The sequence below is a fragment of the Neolamprologus brichardi genome, chromosome 16 (genome assembly GCF_056152115.1).
Source record: "Neolamprologus brichardi isolate AB-2024 chromosome 16, ASM5615211v1, whole genome shotgun sequence".
Lineage (NCBI taxonomy): Eukaryota > Metazoa > Chordata > Actinopteri > Cichliformes > Cichlidae > Neolamprologus > Neolamprologus brichardi.
In genome coordinates this window covers 6424053-6439564 of record NC_142119.1, presented here as the reverse complement: position 1 = coordinate 6439564, position 15512 = coordinate 6424053, and the positions used below count along the sequence as shown (strand labels likewise).

At 40.0% G+C, this 15512-nt stretch overlaps 1 protein-coding gene across 1 annotated transcript in view; it reads left to right on the top strand.

Annotated features, from left to right (window-relative positions):
* Positions 1–15220, top strand: part of pth2ra (parathyroid hormone 2 receptor a) — a 69463-nt gene extending 54243 nt beyond the window's left edge. The window contains exons 11-13 of the mRNA XM_087829656.1: positions 6367–6505; positions 12006–12047; positions 14288–15220. Coding sequence (XP_087685782.1) covers positions 6367–6505; positions 12006–12047; positions 14288–14671 — 565 coding nt within the window. The 3' untranslated portion in view covers positions 14672–15220. The remainder of the gene's footprint in view (positions 1–6366; positions 6506–12005; positions 12048–14287) is intronic.
* The last annotated feature ends 292 nt before the right edge of the window (positions 15221–15512 follow it).

Genomic DNA, 15512 nt, shown 5'->3' with positions numbered 1-15512 from the left:
TACAAAGACAGAAGACGCGACTTAAATGCACACAGAGAAACACAGGGAGATTACACACAGGTGGGGAACACAGCTGGGAGTAATCAACGAGACGAGAGGTAAAACTGAACACACTCGCATGAGACGCAGACCTTCACAATAAAACAGGAACAAGAAACCATCACACAAAGACGCAGACTCGACACTGAGAGACAGACAGAAAATGACACATGAAACTTGAACTAAACCTGCAAAAAACATGAGAACACAAAATCTACGAACTAATCCCTAAACAAGAATAACTGAAACATAGATTCATAATTATCATCATCATAAGAAAAGAATCCAAAATGCAAAAACACACCAAAACATAACAAGTCAAAATACTGGGTTAAACTGACCCAGAACCGTGACACCATCAAGACCAGAGCAGTAGTGAAAATGACTAATGATATTATTATACGCTTATACATGCAGCTATGCTTTTCTGTTTAGACCTAATAGCTTCAAAAATCTCCCTTACCTCAGTGAATGTTTCATTAGTAGTACCCTGAATTTCCTGCCACTCAGTTCTGGTAAAAAGTTTGACTAAAGACGTCAAACTGGTCTCTCCCTGACAATATCAAGTCATCTGCTAAAATCTTTGTATTATTTTTGAACAGCGTTTGAATTTTGAACCTCACATCCTTAAGCTCATCCGGTTTTATTTCCTTCATCTAAAAAAAACTGCAAACGCCCCCCCCCAAAAAAAAAAACAAAAAAAAAACTTGTGTTAACCAAAAACATTTAGATTTAGTACTCACTTTAATGCGCTATCATCTCGATTATTTTAATAGTGGGTTCACAGAATTATGTACAAAGTCTATAAAATGAGGTGAACTCACAGAAATTCACACCGTGTGATGTAAATAAAGACAAATGTGTTTATCCGAGTTAAAATATTGTTGGTAAAATATTTGCTTCACGCTGCAACACAATAACATATCAGGTGTTTTTCTCCTAAAGTCATCAACAAGCTTATCGATGCTGTTGTGAAGACAGCTGGAGCTGTTTGGTTCAAATTAATTTTTTATAAAGCGATGAGGAAATGTGAAGATTTCTGTGCAAAATATGTAACAGTAACTTGATTCTAGCCATCAGCTGTACTCCTTTCTGGTGGCTGTCATATATTTATAAATATTTATGGGGATTTCAACACTCGTGTTTGACAAAGTTTGACCACTTTTCTCCAACATGGTCAATCCATTAGCAGCTGGGTAAGGGCTAGACTTGGTGTTCCTAACCTTACTGTTCCTCTGATAACCACCAATGCTCAGCTTCACCCACTAGCAAACAGCTAAACAAACACAAGCTTACTTAGCTTGATAAGCGTGAGTCTGCAATAACGCGGCAACCGCTTACCAGAAAAACCTATTCTTGCAACGAAGATATAATTACAGTGCAATAAAAAATAATCCTGAAACCATAAAAACGTGGGGACTGCCTTGGCTGCTGATCTTCATGGAAAAGAAGGCGATAGTGCTTAATGTGGGGCCAGGGGCTGTTATAGATGAGGTTGGGGTGCCCCCGTGTCCACAAAGGGATTGGTCTGTCTCAGGCAGACATAATGTGAGATAGAGTTCATGCAGATTAGTAAACACACTAACATAAGCACTATATGCCCAACACAAGCCCCCACCTTAACCTTTAGCAAAGACGTGACACTGGAATATAATTATTCGGGTTGTGAGAGCTGGAGTGTATCCACACACACACTTCCACATTTGCAATTATCACCATTTCCCCCCTGCTGGTGCTGGCATCAGTGTGTCAGATAAAAACATAATTACAGTGCATTATCTGACAGGAGCGTAGCTCTGAATGCCGCTGGCGAGGCCGTTCTGTGTAGATGAACAGACGATTTGTCAGAAAAGATGATAGTGATCCAGTAAACTGGAAGCTGAATAAACATCATACACATTTGTTTTATTTGAGTTTCTAAAACATTTAAACTGAACAATACAAACACGAGAACACAAATCAACAAATTAAACATTAGATATCACGTTAAAACAACTCACTTACATCCTGTGGTCAAGTGTTTTTCCTCCATTCAGAGTTTCTTATCTAGTTTATCTAGATCTGAGTCATTATTATAGTTATAGTCTACTTTTTAGTATTTCCGCTGTTTGCTAGTTTATTCATATTTCTCAGTTCTCAGTAATTTGATTCCCTTTCATGTCCACTCTGTCTCTGTGTGTCCTTCTTAGCGTCCCACCTTTGTGAAGTCAGTTTTGTCTTTGTGTTGTTGTTTCCCTTTCTGTGTGTTGAGTCTGCACTTTCTGCGTGTCCTGTATTTAGTCTCACCGTGTCTCCTTCCTCCTCTGTCAGTTCCTTGTATTTAGTCTATTCATGTGTTTGTTTGTTATCTTTCCATTTAGTTATTGCCTATCCTGTTCCCTTTGTCTCTTCCCCAGGTTTTGTCTTTTTGTGAAGTCAGCCATGTCTCTGTTTGTTTACCTTCTGTCTTAGTGAAGTTTGTGTGTCTTTTTCTCAGTGTTTATTTTGATTTTATTTTGCTTCCCCTGTCTTGTTACTCCTGATTTGTCTCTGCTGTGTCTCCAGCTGTCTCCACTTGTCCTAATCACCTTCCCATATTGTCTCAGTCTCCCTTTGTCCCTTGTTGGAACCTGAAGTTATTAAAGTTCCCTTCGTGTTTCTCAGTGTTTTCCGGCCTCAGTATTATTACCACTTTAGGTTCCAGTCAGTTTATGTTTGTAGTTTTCCTTTTGTATTTTATGTTTTACTTATCATTGTATCCCAGTCACCAAAAAGGTAAAAAAAACAAAACAAAAAAACCTGCATAAAAAAAATAAAATCACATGTTGTGAAAGAAAACACAAGCAAAACAAAAACTAAAATGTACCACTTCGTAATTTTTGACAAAAAACAAACTCATCAAAAAGTCAATTACTCTCAACTGAAGAAATTTTTCCTTACTTTCTGTGCTATAAAGCAAACAAATTACCCTTCCATCTTCTGGTTTCCATTTTCTCTCATCCTCTTCATCTTTGTTTCCTTTTTACTCACTTAACCTTTCTTTTTTTCATTCTTGCTATTTTCTCTTAGTTTCTCAGTTTCTTCCTTTTGCCCATTAATTTTTCCTTTTGAATCCTTTTAGTAGATTTCTTTCAATTAGCTTATTTCTCGGAATCAGACCATTCACACACTCAGACAAAATCATTAGCTAATGGACCACAAGGAGTTCATCTTTCAGCAGGAAAAATTGTTGACAAATTATTCTTCCAGCTCCAAAAAAGAGGAGATGAGAACCCACACGACCAAAATTGAAGAGTCAAGTAAAAAATTGATTTGATTCTTAGATTTTGACACAAACACGTCCATTAAACTTTGTCTTAGTCATCTTTCTGTTCCAGCAGTTACGAAAATGGAAATGTGAAAGGGATCTGATGAAAGATTCACATACTGAGATCAACAGTAACATTATAACTCATTAGAACCAAGCTGTGCACTGGTTTCCTCCACTTTAAATTAAGTGAGCTAATTTTTCCATGCCTCCCTCTGCTTGTCCAGGACAGTGAGGCATTCCCAATCCAACTGAGAGATATAATCTCTCCAGCAGGTCCTGGATCCACCACAACGCCTCCTCTAAGTAGAAAGTGCCTGAAACACGTCATGTAGGAGGGTTCCAGGAGGAATTCAAGTCAGATGCCCAGACCGCCTCAAATGGCTCATTTCAGTGTGAAGGAGCAGCAACGCTCACTCCAAAGTTTAGTCGAGGCACCCTTCAGAGGAAGCCCTTTTCCAGTGCTTGTATCCGCGATGTGATTCTCATGACCGCAGTTGAGAACAGGAACAGAGTCTATATCGACCAGTAAATTAACACCTTTGCGTTCAGGCTCAGCGCTTTCGTCACAGCAACATAATCTGTGGAAAATCAAGTTTTTTTTCTTTATTTCCACACTCTGATGATCAGATCATGTTTCTGGTCTGCTGAGCCAGTCTTTAGTGATACTGCCACAGCAGTTGTTTAGGTTGGTACAACTCTGATGCAACTGATGGCTATGAATGGAACTTTACATCAGTCAGTGAACACATATCACAGCCAGGGTCGTATGTGCCCCCATGGTAATGCACAGTCCCTTCAGTTATTCATATAGACGAGATCTGAGGAACTCACAAGGCGAGTGAAACAGTTACATTAACATGTCTGTATCTGTGTTAGTGCAGTCTAACTGTAGATTATAAGGTTGAATAAATACATTTAGTGACCATAATTGCAGAACTTCAAAGGATGGCTATGAGGCTGCACGTGGAATTAATCAGTTTATTTGATTGAAACAAACCATGCCAAATATGTGCTGATGAAGTTTGAGCAAAAGCCTGCAGTGTCTTCCCGTGAATGCTGTGGGTGGACTAATCAGATGAAACATGAAAAACAAATCTGTTTCCTTTTTTTCCTGTAAGGTCACAAAGTTGTTGCTAAAAACATTAAACTGGCTCCAGATTATGTGTTTGATCACGCCAAATCTGCCTTTTTACCTCCATGAATGAAGGCTCATTCTTTGTTTTCACATGTCCGGTGCATCGATGTTTTCATGCAGAATATTATGAGATTTGTTTTTCATTTGATTTAAATGCATGCACATGATTAGTCAAATTAAAGTTTTGATTTCAATTTATGCAGCGATGGTCACATTAAAGGAAACAATTGTCTGCTGTTATGATGCATGCACACGAAGTGCAAAGCCAACGTTTACCCTGTAAGTCACGAAAACAGTCGTTGGAGTGCTTTTGAACTCTGGCTCTTAACAGCCCCCCCCCCGACACTCAGTATAAGAAAAGTTGAATCATACGAGCTTTGCCTGCCAACAATTGGAAACCATAAGCACATCCCCCTCTTAACCCTGGGTCAAGCACATGTAGCAGATGGGCAAAGAAAGATCTCATTAATTACAGGATAATATGGGAGCACCCACTTTAGTTCTGCAGGGACGTTAGCTGCTCTTAGCTTGCTAGCTTTTCTGTTTTTTGTTTTGTTGTTGTTTTTTTGTACAGGAAATTCAAAATGATGTGCATGTGACAACTTCGACTACTGCATAATATTTCTGTCACAGATGAAAAGCGAAGTTATAACTGTGATCCTGGCATGAGCCACACACTACAGCACATTAGGAGTAATCCTCAAAGCTCAAGGATTTCTCCTGTATTTCCAGCCTTTTATGCATCTTGTCAGAAAGTTTCAAATTCATCGCATGATCTAATTTACTGTGACTTTCAAACTGCTCCTCTGTTGCAGACTGTAGCAATCTTTACTGGAGTTGTTGTTCCCATTTCTCCCCGGGGGTGTACAAGGGACAATAGAAATTTAATAGGCTGCAAACTTGCTCCTCACTTTCCAGGATGAGTCATTACATGAAGTTCTCATCTGAGCTTAGAGGCAGTTTAGACATTTCAGTGTGTTTTTCGGACAAAAGGCAGTACAATCCAAAACAACTCAGATGGTCTCATAAATTAAAAGCATGGAACTGATCCCTGAGCAGTATATTCCTTGGAGGTCTGTACTGTTTAATGAGCGTGTGCACTGACACTGCATTTGTGTGTGCACATGTAATTCAGCTTGCTGGCATAAGTCAACAACAGTATTTGTTTTAATGTTCATTAAATGCTTGAGAGTGAAACTGTGCACACTTCCTTCAGTGCCGTTGTTGATGAGCTGATGATGGACTGCAGTTAGCCGTCTGCAGTGACTGGAACGTGTATTTGTTCATATTGCTGAGACCATGAGGTACTTCCCGCTTTTATAAAGCATTCATAAAGCTGTCAGTTTGATTTCTAGTCAGTGAGCTCAAAAACAACAGGTCAAATACATGCCCACCAGGAAAAAGTCCCAACAGAACAGAAGTAATTTTATCTGATGCATTCAAACATCTGTCACTTTTTGATTTAGACGAACGGTAACTAACGGGATTCTCACTGAAGCCAGAAGTGGAGACTGAAGCTTGTTATATGCTCTGGGAAACGGAGACCCAGAGTTTGCTTAAAATCATTTATTATGCACGTTCTCCCAAGACTGAGCCTAAAAAATAAACTGAAAAAGTATACTTTAGTTCTGCAGTCTAGTTGCTTAATTAACATTCCCTGAGCAACAAGTTTGAAAACCTGTCCTGTACTTTTGTATTCGAGCCAGGAGAATTAGCTTAGTTTATGTGAAGAATAGATGCTTGGCAATTAAAAAAAAAATCACTGCCAATTCTGCATCCAGAGAAAGTATTAACCTGGCAATCATCAAACTAATTTGCCGCTTGTTAAGCCGGACATTGTAACGCTGCTTTCTGTCACTTCGGTATGAAAACTAGAACCTCTGTCTTGTGTGTGTCCTCGCAGGAAACTGGCAAAGTCCACTCTTGTGCTCGTGCTGGTGTTCGGCATCCACTACATCATCTTCGTTGGGATGCCTCATACATATCAGGGACCAAGCTGGGAAATCCGAATGTACTGTGAGCTGTTTTTCAACTCATTCCAGGTACTTTGTGTTACACAACATGTAATGAGCGCTTCACACTTCTCACTTCCGCTTCTTCCTGTGAAAAATGCACCGAGCAGCAAACACACCTGCACCAGGTCATTTTGCTCAGACGTTTGGCGATCCATGAAGGGAATGCAATTTTGGTGCACAGAGCAAATGCATTTTTCCCGGCCGCTTGGACTTGCTTAGCATTGGACCTGCCCCATAATATTTTGGCCACTTTTAACTAAAAGACAAAAACATTTTGTCTTCCTAACTTTTGCACTTTTCTTTTGTTTGTGGAAACTTTCAGCCGGTCAGTCCAAGCATTATTTGGCAAGTTAATGAGAGACTATTTACAACTGTGCAGTTGCCGACAGCTAGAGGGGGTCTACAATGAACATCGTTTATTTACACTGGTACACACAAGCTCTTTATATCTATTCCAAGGTCACAGGCATCTGTTCCATCTGCTGCCTAAATCAACACTTGTAAAACCACAATTGCACACTGCACAGCGAGTAGTGAAAGCATCAAGCAAGCAACTTTACTCATGAGCTTATCCAGTTTGGCAGTTTTTAATAATGATTCCACTCTTTCCAAGCCAAATCAGCAGATGTCTTGGGTACTGACACATTTCAAACGACTCGCCACAAATCCATAGAAACCAATCAATTAACAGTATCACTAGTGCTCCTGCATTTTTAATTACAGTACTGTTAGACGTGTCTCGGCAGTAACGATGTGAGTGACAGGGATTGTAGAGATTTTACGGTGCTCCCTGAATCAAGAGGCTTGAACAGCCACAGCGGCTCTAAAGATTTAGCATTTAGAAAAGCCTTTAATTACTGCTGTCGCACTGCAATAGCATTTAAAAGCAGATCATTATAGATTTTTCTCCGGCCAAATAAAAATAAGCAGTGTTACACACACAGAAGAGTAGATTTCTTTAAGCTTGCTGACACGCCCAAAGAATATTTGAAAGGAAATTCATGTTATTTGCCTCTGGTAGTGTAAATAAAGTGTAATCGAACTGCTGTGTTCATGTTTTGTAATCTGAGTAACAATAACTTACCGAGCATCTTCTAGATCAGGGGTGCCCAATCCCAGTCCTCGAGAGCTACCGTCCTGCAGCTTTTAGATGCATTCTTGCATCCTTCAGTTATTTTTCTGAAAGTGACTGAGACGTGGATATTTTATCACTTGCACGTCAACTGGTCTGCTCAATTATTACATTTTTCATGTCATGGATCGGGATGGCCTACAATTATCTTCTCTAAATGCCTCTGGGTGACTGTCAGTGACGCGCCTTCATAATGACTCTGAGTGCTGCCTAAATTTAAATGAGCAGTTATAATTATATGTAAGTGGGGTTGAGCCCTGTACTGGGTGTGAACTAGATTAACTAACATACATGAACAGAGTTTATGTTCAGCTTGGCATGAATAATCAGCGAACATGTTACCAAAATGTTTATGCCATACATGTGTAAGCTACTGTTTGAAACAGCGGAAACATCTTAAAAATAAAGAAAGAAAGAAAATAACAGCTGACAGAGTAAACATGATGGCGTCTTAATGTAAAATGTTGCTGTCATCAGATTAAAAATGACCCTGTAGTTTAAAAAAACTGACAGTTAAATATCAAGGTTAAAGATACGTAAATCATTTGTTTTTTATTAACATTTTACACAACTTGACAGGGAAAATTAAATAAATTTGTAAGCAAAAAACCTAAATTGATGATGTAAATGTCAGCTTTAATGTTACTCTGATTTACCAGGAGAACAAAATAGACTGTCATTCCTATAATAAGTACTTTCCTTCACGAAACACCACATTGCTTTATATTTATTAAAAAAATAAACCCAGAAGACACTCATGAATAATTCTGTGTCTTTTAAAGGTGCATAGTCAGTGTAGGTGCAGGGTAAGCAAAATGGAGCCAGTCTCAGTGCCAAAGTCAAGCTTAGGTAGACTCGACTGTGCAAGAAGTAAGTTTAACAATCGTGGTTTCAGAGTCATTATTCAAAAATAGGAATATATATCAAGTTCACAAAACTGTGACAGTAACTTCAGAGCACAGAGGCTTCACAAACAGGAAGCATGACTTTGTTTACTTTGTAGTTTCGTAACCTTTTCATGGCTGGCGGTGGCTGCGATTAGACGCAATAGGCTTTCAGGTCGTCTGTTTGCCCATCCCAGGCTTGTGGATACAATATCTCAGGAATGCCTTCAGGGAATTTCTTAGTATTTGGCACAAACTTTGACTTGGCCTCCAGGATGACATGATTAAAATTTCATTTGACTGCAACTTCAGTGGTTGGCAGAGTCATTCAAACGCAATGCGGCATTTCTAATTTACAGAATAAAGGATATCTGTGTAGAGCAGGTTTTAAAGGGTAAAGAGACAGGAAGTGTGTGGAACATTGTATCAGCTTCAAAATCCACAAAAGCTGCCTGTGGGAAGATTGTTCTACCTTACTAATAAATGGACCCCAAAAGCTCTGATCCATGTTTGATAATGTGCAGATACATCCTTAAATTATGCTAGTAGGGGGCCATATTCAACCAACCAGTATAACCAAGACATTTTAATAATTTTTTTTTTAAATTAGGCTGATGTGTGCACCTATGCCAGCTGAAGCCAAAAAAAAACACCCCACCATGCTTGAATTTGTGATGGGATCCAAAAATGCAACAAAAACACAATTTTCTGCCAAAATGAGCACAAAAATTACGCACTGCCCCCTGATGAGCCAAATAACCCTCAGCTGCATCACTCCATCCACCTCAGCATCCACCGCATTTATTTGAAGCCACAATATTATCATGGAGATAAAAATTGCTCTGAATGTGTAAATTAACCACATTTACTCGAAAACATTACTTGTTATTGCATTTATCCATGTAAATGGATGTAAAGTAAACCCTTAGATAAAAAGTAAAGTTAAGCTACATGCAGATGTAAGGACAGATGCTAAGTATCATTCGTATGGAAGTGATGTCTGGACAGGTGCTAAGCAACCCACAGGGCTAGATTAACCTGCTGGGAGGCCCTGGGGCGGAAGTTATCTGCCAGGCTCTTACTCACCTCAGTTCCTCCGATTCTCTTTTGCATGGATGAGTGCTTCAGTCTCCAGGTTTGGTATGATTGGTTTTGCAAGTGACAATTAATTTAAAAAATGCATTTAAAAAGATGCACTCAAGCACATTAGTGTAGTGATAAAGGCCTGAAGTGTAATGGATTTTTTGGAGTTAACCCATTGCCCTTGTGATGTGTCACTGGATCAGAAGGCCTGGGAAATGTTTAGCCACAGTAAGGAGAGTATGATGACCTCTGTTTGCTGATAGTGCTGAGCTTTCTGGCTTTACGAAAGGTAACAAGGACACCCCACCTGCTTTTAGATATTTAATTACAAGTAAAGCTCTTAATCTTTGATTTCAGGTGTTCCTACAGGTGTATAAAGTCAAGCACCTAGCCATGCTGTCTGCCTTTGCAAACATTGTTCTAAAGAGCTCATTGAATTGAAGCTGTGCTGTAATGGGATGCCGCTGTTGGCTGTAGCTCAGGTGGTAGAGTGGGTCACCTACTCACCGGAAGGTTGGTGGTTTGATCCCAGTCTGCTCTAGTCTGCATGCCAAATATCTTTATTATCCGCTCCGATGCATCCATCGGAGCACGAATGCGAGTGAATATTAGATAGAAGCACTAAAAAACCTTACATAAAGTGCTTGTGTGATTGGGTGAATGCACAAGTTGTATAATGCGCTGAGTGCTCAGTGAGAGTAGAAAAGCGCTATATAAGAACCAGTCCATTTACCATCCCATTCACTGTTTCAACAACTCTTACAAATATCAATGTTCCAAACCTTCTCTGGCATTAACATTAGCACAAACACTGTCCACCAGGAGCTTCATGGTATCGGCTTCTATGGCCGAGCAGCAGTGCATTGCATAGGTGGCGCGCTGCTTTAGTCCATGGAGTCTGTCAGGAAGGTTTTGGTAGAAGAGCATTTATGAAACTACGTGATAGAACGTCCTACAATCACACCTGCAGGCACGTATCTTCACTCATTCTCCTTGACATTATCGATATTACCCCCAGGTTCATTTTGAGACGACATCAACAGATCTCCTGTAGCGTCACATTTCCTTAATATTATGTTAAGTACATGTAAAACTTATGGGCAGTACACACCTGCAAAAAAAACCAAAAAAAAAAAAAAAAACAGTAGATGAACATCCATCCATCCGTTTGGGCTTTCACAGGGAACATCATGGACCGTCTGTCAGACAGACAGATGACCATTCACACCTAAGCCTGATTTACAATCACCAATTAACCTAACATACATGTCTCTGGAGTGTGGGAGGAAACTACACAAGCTTCAGCTAGTCAGTCGATTCAAACTGGGCACTGGAAACTAAAAATCTCTCCAGAGAACTTTGGTTTGTTTTGGCTTTTCAGAGATTTACTACCAAGATGTTTCTCACTAGTTGTGCATCACAACGTGCACACAAACACACACATGAGCAGACAAACACAGATTGTCTGTAGACACCTTCATAATTCATAACTGTGTTAAAAACTTTCTGGTTCAGTAAACAGAAGAACAGAAGGAGCCAGAGACGCACTTTCTTTATTTTAATTAGACACTACAATAAGAAAAATCTTCTACATCCTCGATAAAATTGAAGCCATAATTTTGAGCTGAAATATATAAAATCAAATGTCTGTTTATTCAAGTGTTTAATCGTTGAGGAAAATGTGCTTGGTGTAAACTGGATCTATCCCAATCAAGTACATTTAATGTGACCAGATCCCTGTCATGGCGGGGTATGCCAGGGACTTTTATTAATGCACCCAAAAGCAGACGCTGGAGCGAGGGACTGCATTTTTAAACCAAAAGCGAGCCTTTATTAAGGCTGGTAAACATGTAGGAGTGACAACTAAACAGAAACCTAAACTGGGAAAAACTAAAAAACTATGAAAACTGTGACAAGACTGTAGAATGAAACGACTACGATGAGACGTAGAAGGAAAACAGACGACCTGACAATGAACAACGGAAGACGGGGGACTTAAATACACACAGGAGGTGATCAGGGGAAGTGGAAACACATGAGGAAACAGCTGACTAGAATTAACATAATGACGTCACAGGGGAAGTCAAACTAAACACAGTGACACACAACACTCTTTCAAAATAAACCAGGAAACACTGAGAAAATAACAATAATCAAAGAATAAAACTAAAACATGCAAAACACTGGGTCGCAGACAATTTCATTAAATGAAACAATTTACACTGTAGATATCCAACAAAATTACGTGGAAAATTTTAATTTTTTAAATGTATTTAAAGCAAAGTGATATTAACTGGTTACCTGCAGCATCACTATCATCTTAATAGCCATTCTTTGTATTGCATGTAGATCAAAGTGGTATAGAATGTGATGATCACACTAAATGTCTGAAACAGTTCATAACTTGTATTTCAATTTTTCTTTTCAGGGCTTCTTTGTGTCAATTATCTATTGCTACTGCAATGGAGAGGTGAGTAGGCAGTGATTTGATCACACTTGATAGAAGTGCTTTGACAGTATAACTAGAGAGCATGGCTGCTGTCCCTGTCAACATGTTGTTGATGCTTCAGATATACTCAGTTTTTACTACGTCATTGTATAATTACATGGGAAGTCAGTACTAATGGGTCTGACTTGAAGTTAGTTTTTATTTTGATCACAACAACACAGCTGCAGAGTTGTGTGTCTGCGACTTTCACAACACACTGTGTCCACACACAGAGTGTCAGGTTTTTGTACGCCTGTCTAAGTGCTCAAAGCTGCCTTTGTGGTAGTTCCTCCCACAGCTGGTGTTGGGATCACATTTTGCCGTGATGACACACTGAGAGACACGCAAACAGACTGACAACATGAAAACAATTCCAGCCCCGCTGATGCAGCTGCTGATATCTCGTACAAAGGGTTTAATTACTCCGGTGGTACATGTAATCTGTGGTCAGGCTGATGAAGCGTGTTTTTCTCCGTTCATCTGTGCTGCCATGTTATCTGACTCTTTATTATCTCATTCTGCACTGAGAGTGCTGAGCGCTGAATTAAAGTTTCCATTTCTGACACTCTGATCTTTACAAAAAACGTCTCCCTTTTTTTATGCTGTCGTTCACTTTCCCTTCGTGATCCTCAATATCCTGCGGAGCTCTCCTTTTTATTCTCCGGAGCCTTTCAGAGTCACCAAAAACCAAACAACGCCAAATTAAACTGAAGGTTTTTATATTCTGTTTAATAAAAGCGCCATAAAGCAATTTGTTTTTTGTTATTAACACTGAGCCAAATGACTCATGTAACATAAAAGGGTCTCAGCTAACACTTGGAATTAACACCCTACTCTGCTGCTCCGTGGAGCTTTAAGCTGCTCCTAATGCTCTGTTTTAGTCATTCAGCCCACGCGCTGCGTGCACAGTTGAATCTTTTTCATCCACCTGCATATAGGAAAGTGTCCAGCAAACCATCTCAGTGTTTGATACTACGATTCTCAGCCATGCCCGGGTGCAGATACTCGCCTGTTTCATCACTTCTGTATTTGGTGCATAGCATTCGTACTATAAGTTATTAGACATGGCGATTAGGAATGCATCAAGGAAGAAGTTTATTTTCCTCGTAATTAGGAGTGGAGAATTTATTTTTTTGTTTGTTATAGGGCAACCCCCCCAAAACAAAGCGAGTCAGTTTTGTTTTGTATGTAGTAATTGATGCACAATTATTATTATTTTTATTGACATGGCTAAAGTGCGTGTGTAGCATTCATTAAACCTTATTCAGGAGCATTGTTCATGTATTCAAAGGCTTAGAGCTTATTGCTGCATGCACATAAATGTCATGATGAAATATTGTCATATTTAGAATCAACATATATCATTCCCTGTATACTGATATCACTTTGATCTTTAGATGGTCTATTGGCCTTGAAGGAAAGGTCAAGGGTCAAATATGACACGACGTTTTAAAACTTCTTACAGTGCTTTTTATATGTTGACAATACACACCACACTTGTCTACACCCTCACAAAGTTTTATCAGAATTTGTTCAAATGTTATCATTACAGACAGAAAACATGTCTGCCAGTGCTCGCAAAAACAACTTCCTTATCAGAGATAAAAATAATGTTGTCTTTTCAGGCTTTGCTTTCTTTGTCCCTGTGCTACCTGTGCGAGGGTCACACAGTTTTACTGGACATCAATCCTTTCAAAATACCTTTGTGAGTGGGAAAAGGTTTCTGTGTTTGCGAATGGTGTATATAGGAGGAAGTGACACAATTAAATGATTAAATTAGCTGTTTGTTTGATGGATGAACTGCTTGTTCAGGTTAGGGTTGCACAGATTATCCCAGCTGGCACTGAGTGAGATGCCGCTTGCCTCCTTGATAGTTTGCTTGACGGTCACAGAGAGGCAGCTTGCCACATTGACACTCACACCTGCACCTTATTTACAATCACCAGTTAAACTAAAGAGCAGGTCTTTGGAGGACTACCTGCAGAAAACTGTGGTAAAATATGTAATTTCCACACAGGGATGTAAGCAACAATAAGAACTGAACCGGGGATGTGCATGCAGTCTGGCTGCTCTGATATTTTAAACAAAATGAAACAGGAACAAGGAACCACTGGTTAGAAAAGTATTCTGCACCTCAAAATATTTCTTCTGCACTCTGATCTTTGCAAAAAACAACTCAGCTTTGTGTATTTACTGGCTTTTCCCCCCCCACACCCCCACAGGTCCAGACAGAGATAAAGAAAACATGGACACGGTGGAATCTTTCCTTTGAGTGGGAGGGTCCAGTTGTGTGCGGCCGCTACCGTTATGGGTCCGTGGTCGTAGGTCTGAACAACAACAGCACCAGCCAGTCCCACCTGGCTGGAGCTGGGCTGTCCACACGCTCCACCACGCTCGTTTCCAGCCGCGTTTACCGGAGCACAGGTCCACCCACGATCAGCATGCATGCCACCCTGCCAGGATACGTAATCAGTAACTCAGATCCATCCATACCCGAGGAGCCTGAGGACAGCGGTCCAAAGCGGGTAGATGATATCTCACTGAGGGAAAATCTGCCTGTTCTAAATATGAGTGGAACGGCTGATGATGAGGAGGAAACGCTGTAGCAGACATCTGATGTCAGAGTGGGCCGTAGTAACCGGGCCAAACTGTTTACTCTTGTGTTATTCAAACTCTGAAGAGGGATGCAAAGACAAACCAAAAGTGTCACTCTGCAGACAAGAAGAGGAAAAAATGTCCCGGACATTCATAAGAAGAAGAACTAACGTGAACTTTTTATACAGTACTGTAAATTGTGAAGAAATGTTAACTGTTGTCATTGCTATACTGTTTTTGCTGCCAACGATCATCAAAATGCTGACTTTTAAACTTCAGGTCACACAGGTCACGGTGAAAAATGAAGAAACACTGAATCAGTTTGACGGAGCCAGAGTCAACCCCACACATCACAGGACAGCCGCCACTTTCAGCAAAAGCTGTTGATGGCAGACTGTTTACTTACGAACATCATTTGTTGGAGTGTAAGCAGGCTGGCTGATAAGTGCTACAAGTTGGCAACACTGCTGCTACTCCAGACCCTTTATCTGACAGTGGCTTATTACCTTCAGACATTTCCAAATGACAGGAGGTGAAAAGCTTTTGAGCACCTAGTTTAAAAAAGGACTAAAATAATTAAGTAAAAAATAAAACAGGTTTTTTCCTCAGGGAGGGCAACACCACAGTGCCCTCTATTGCATCACAGCCACTGGAGGTCAGCTTGGAAATACGCTGTAGCATGTTTAACAGCCGTTGCCTGACATTATGGAAATTTCAGCATCTTTTCCAGCCATCACCTTGATTGTACAGTATATCACATGAGTGCCACATCCAAGCTAGACTCGCACAGTAACGCAAAAATAAACATTACGGATTGGATGGTGAGGTAAAAATACAGCATGAGCGGCATGA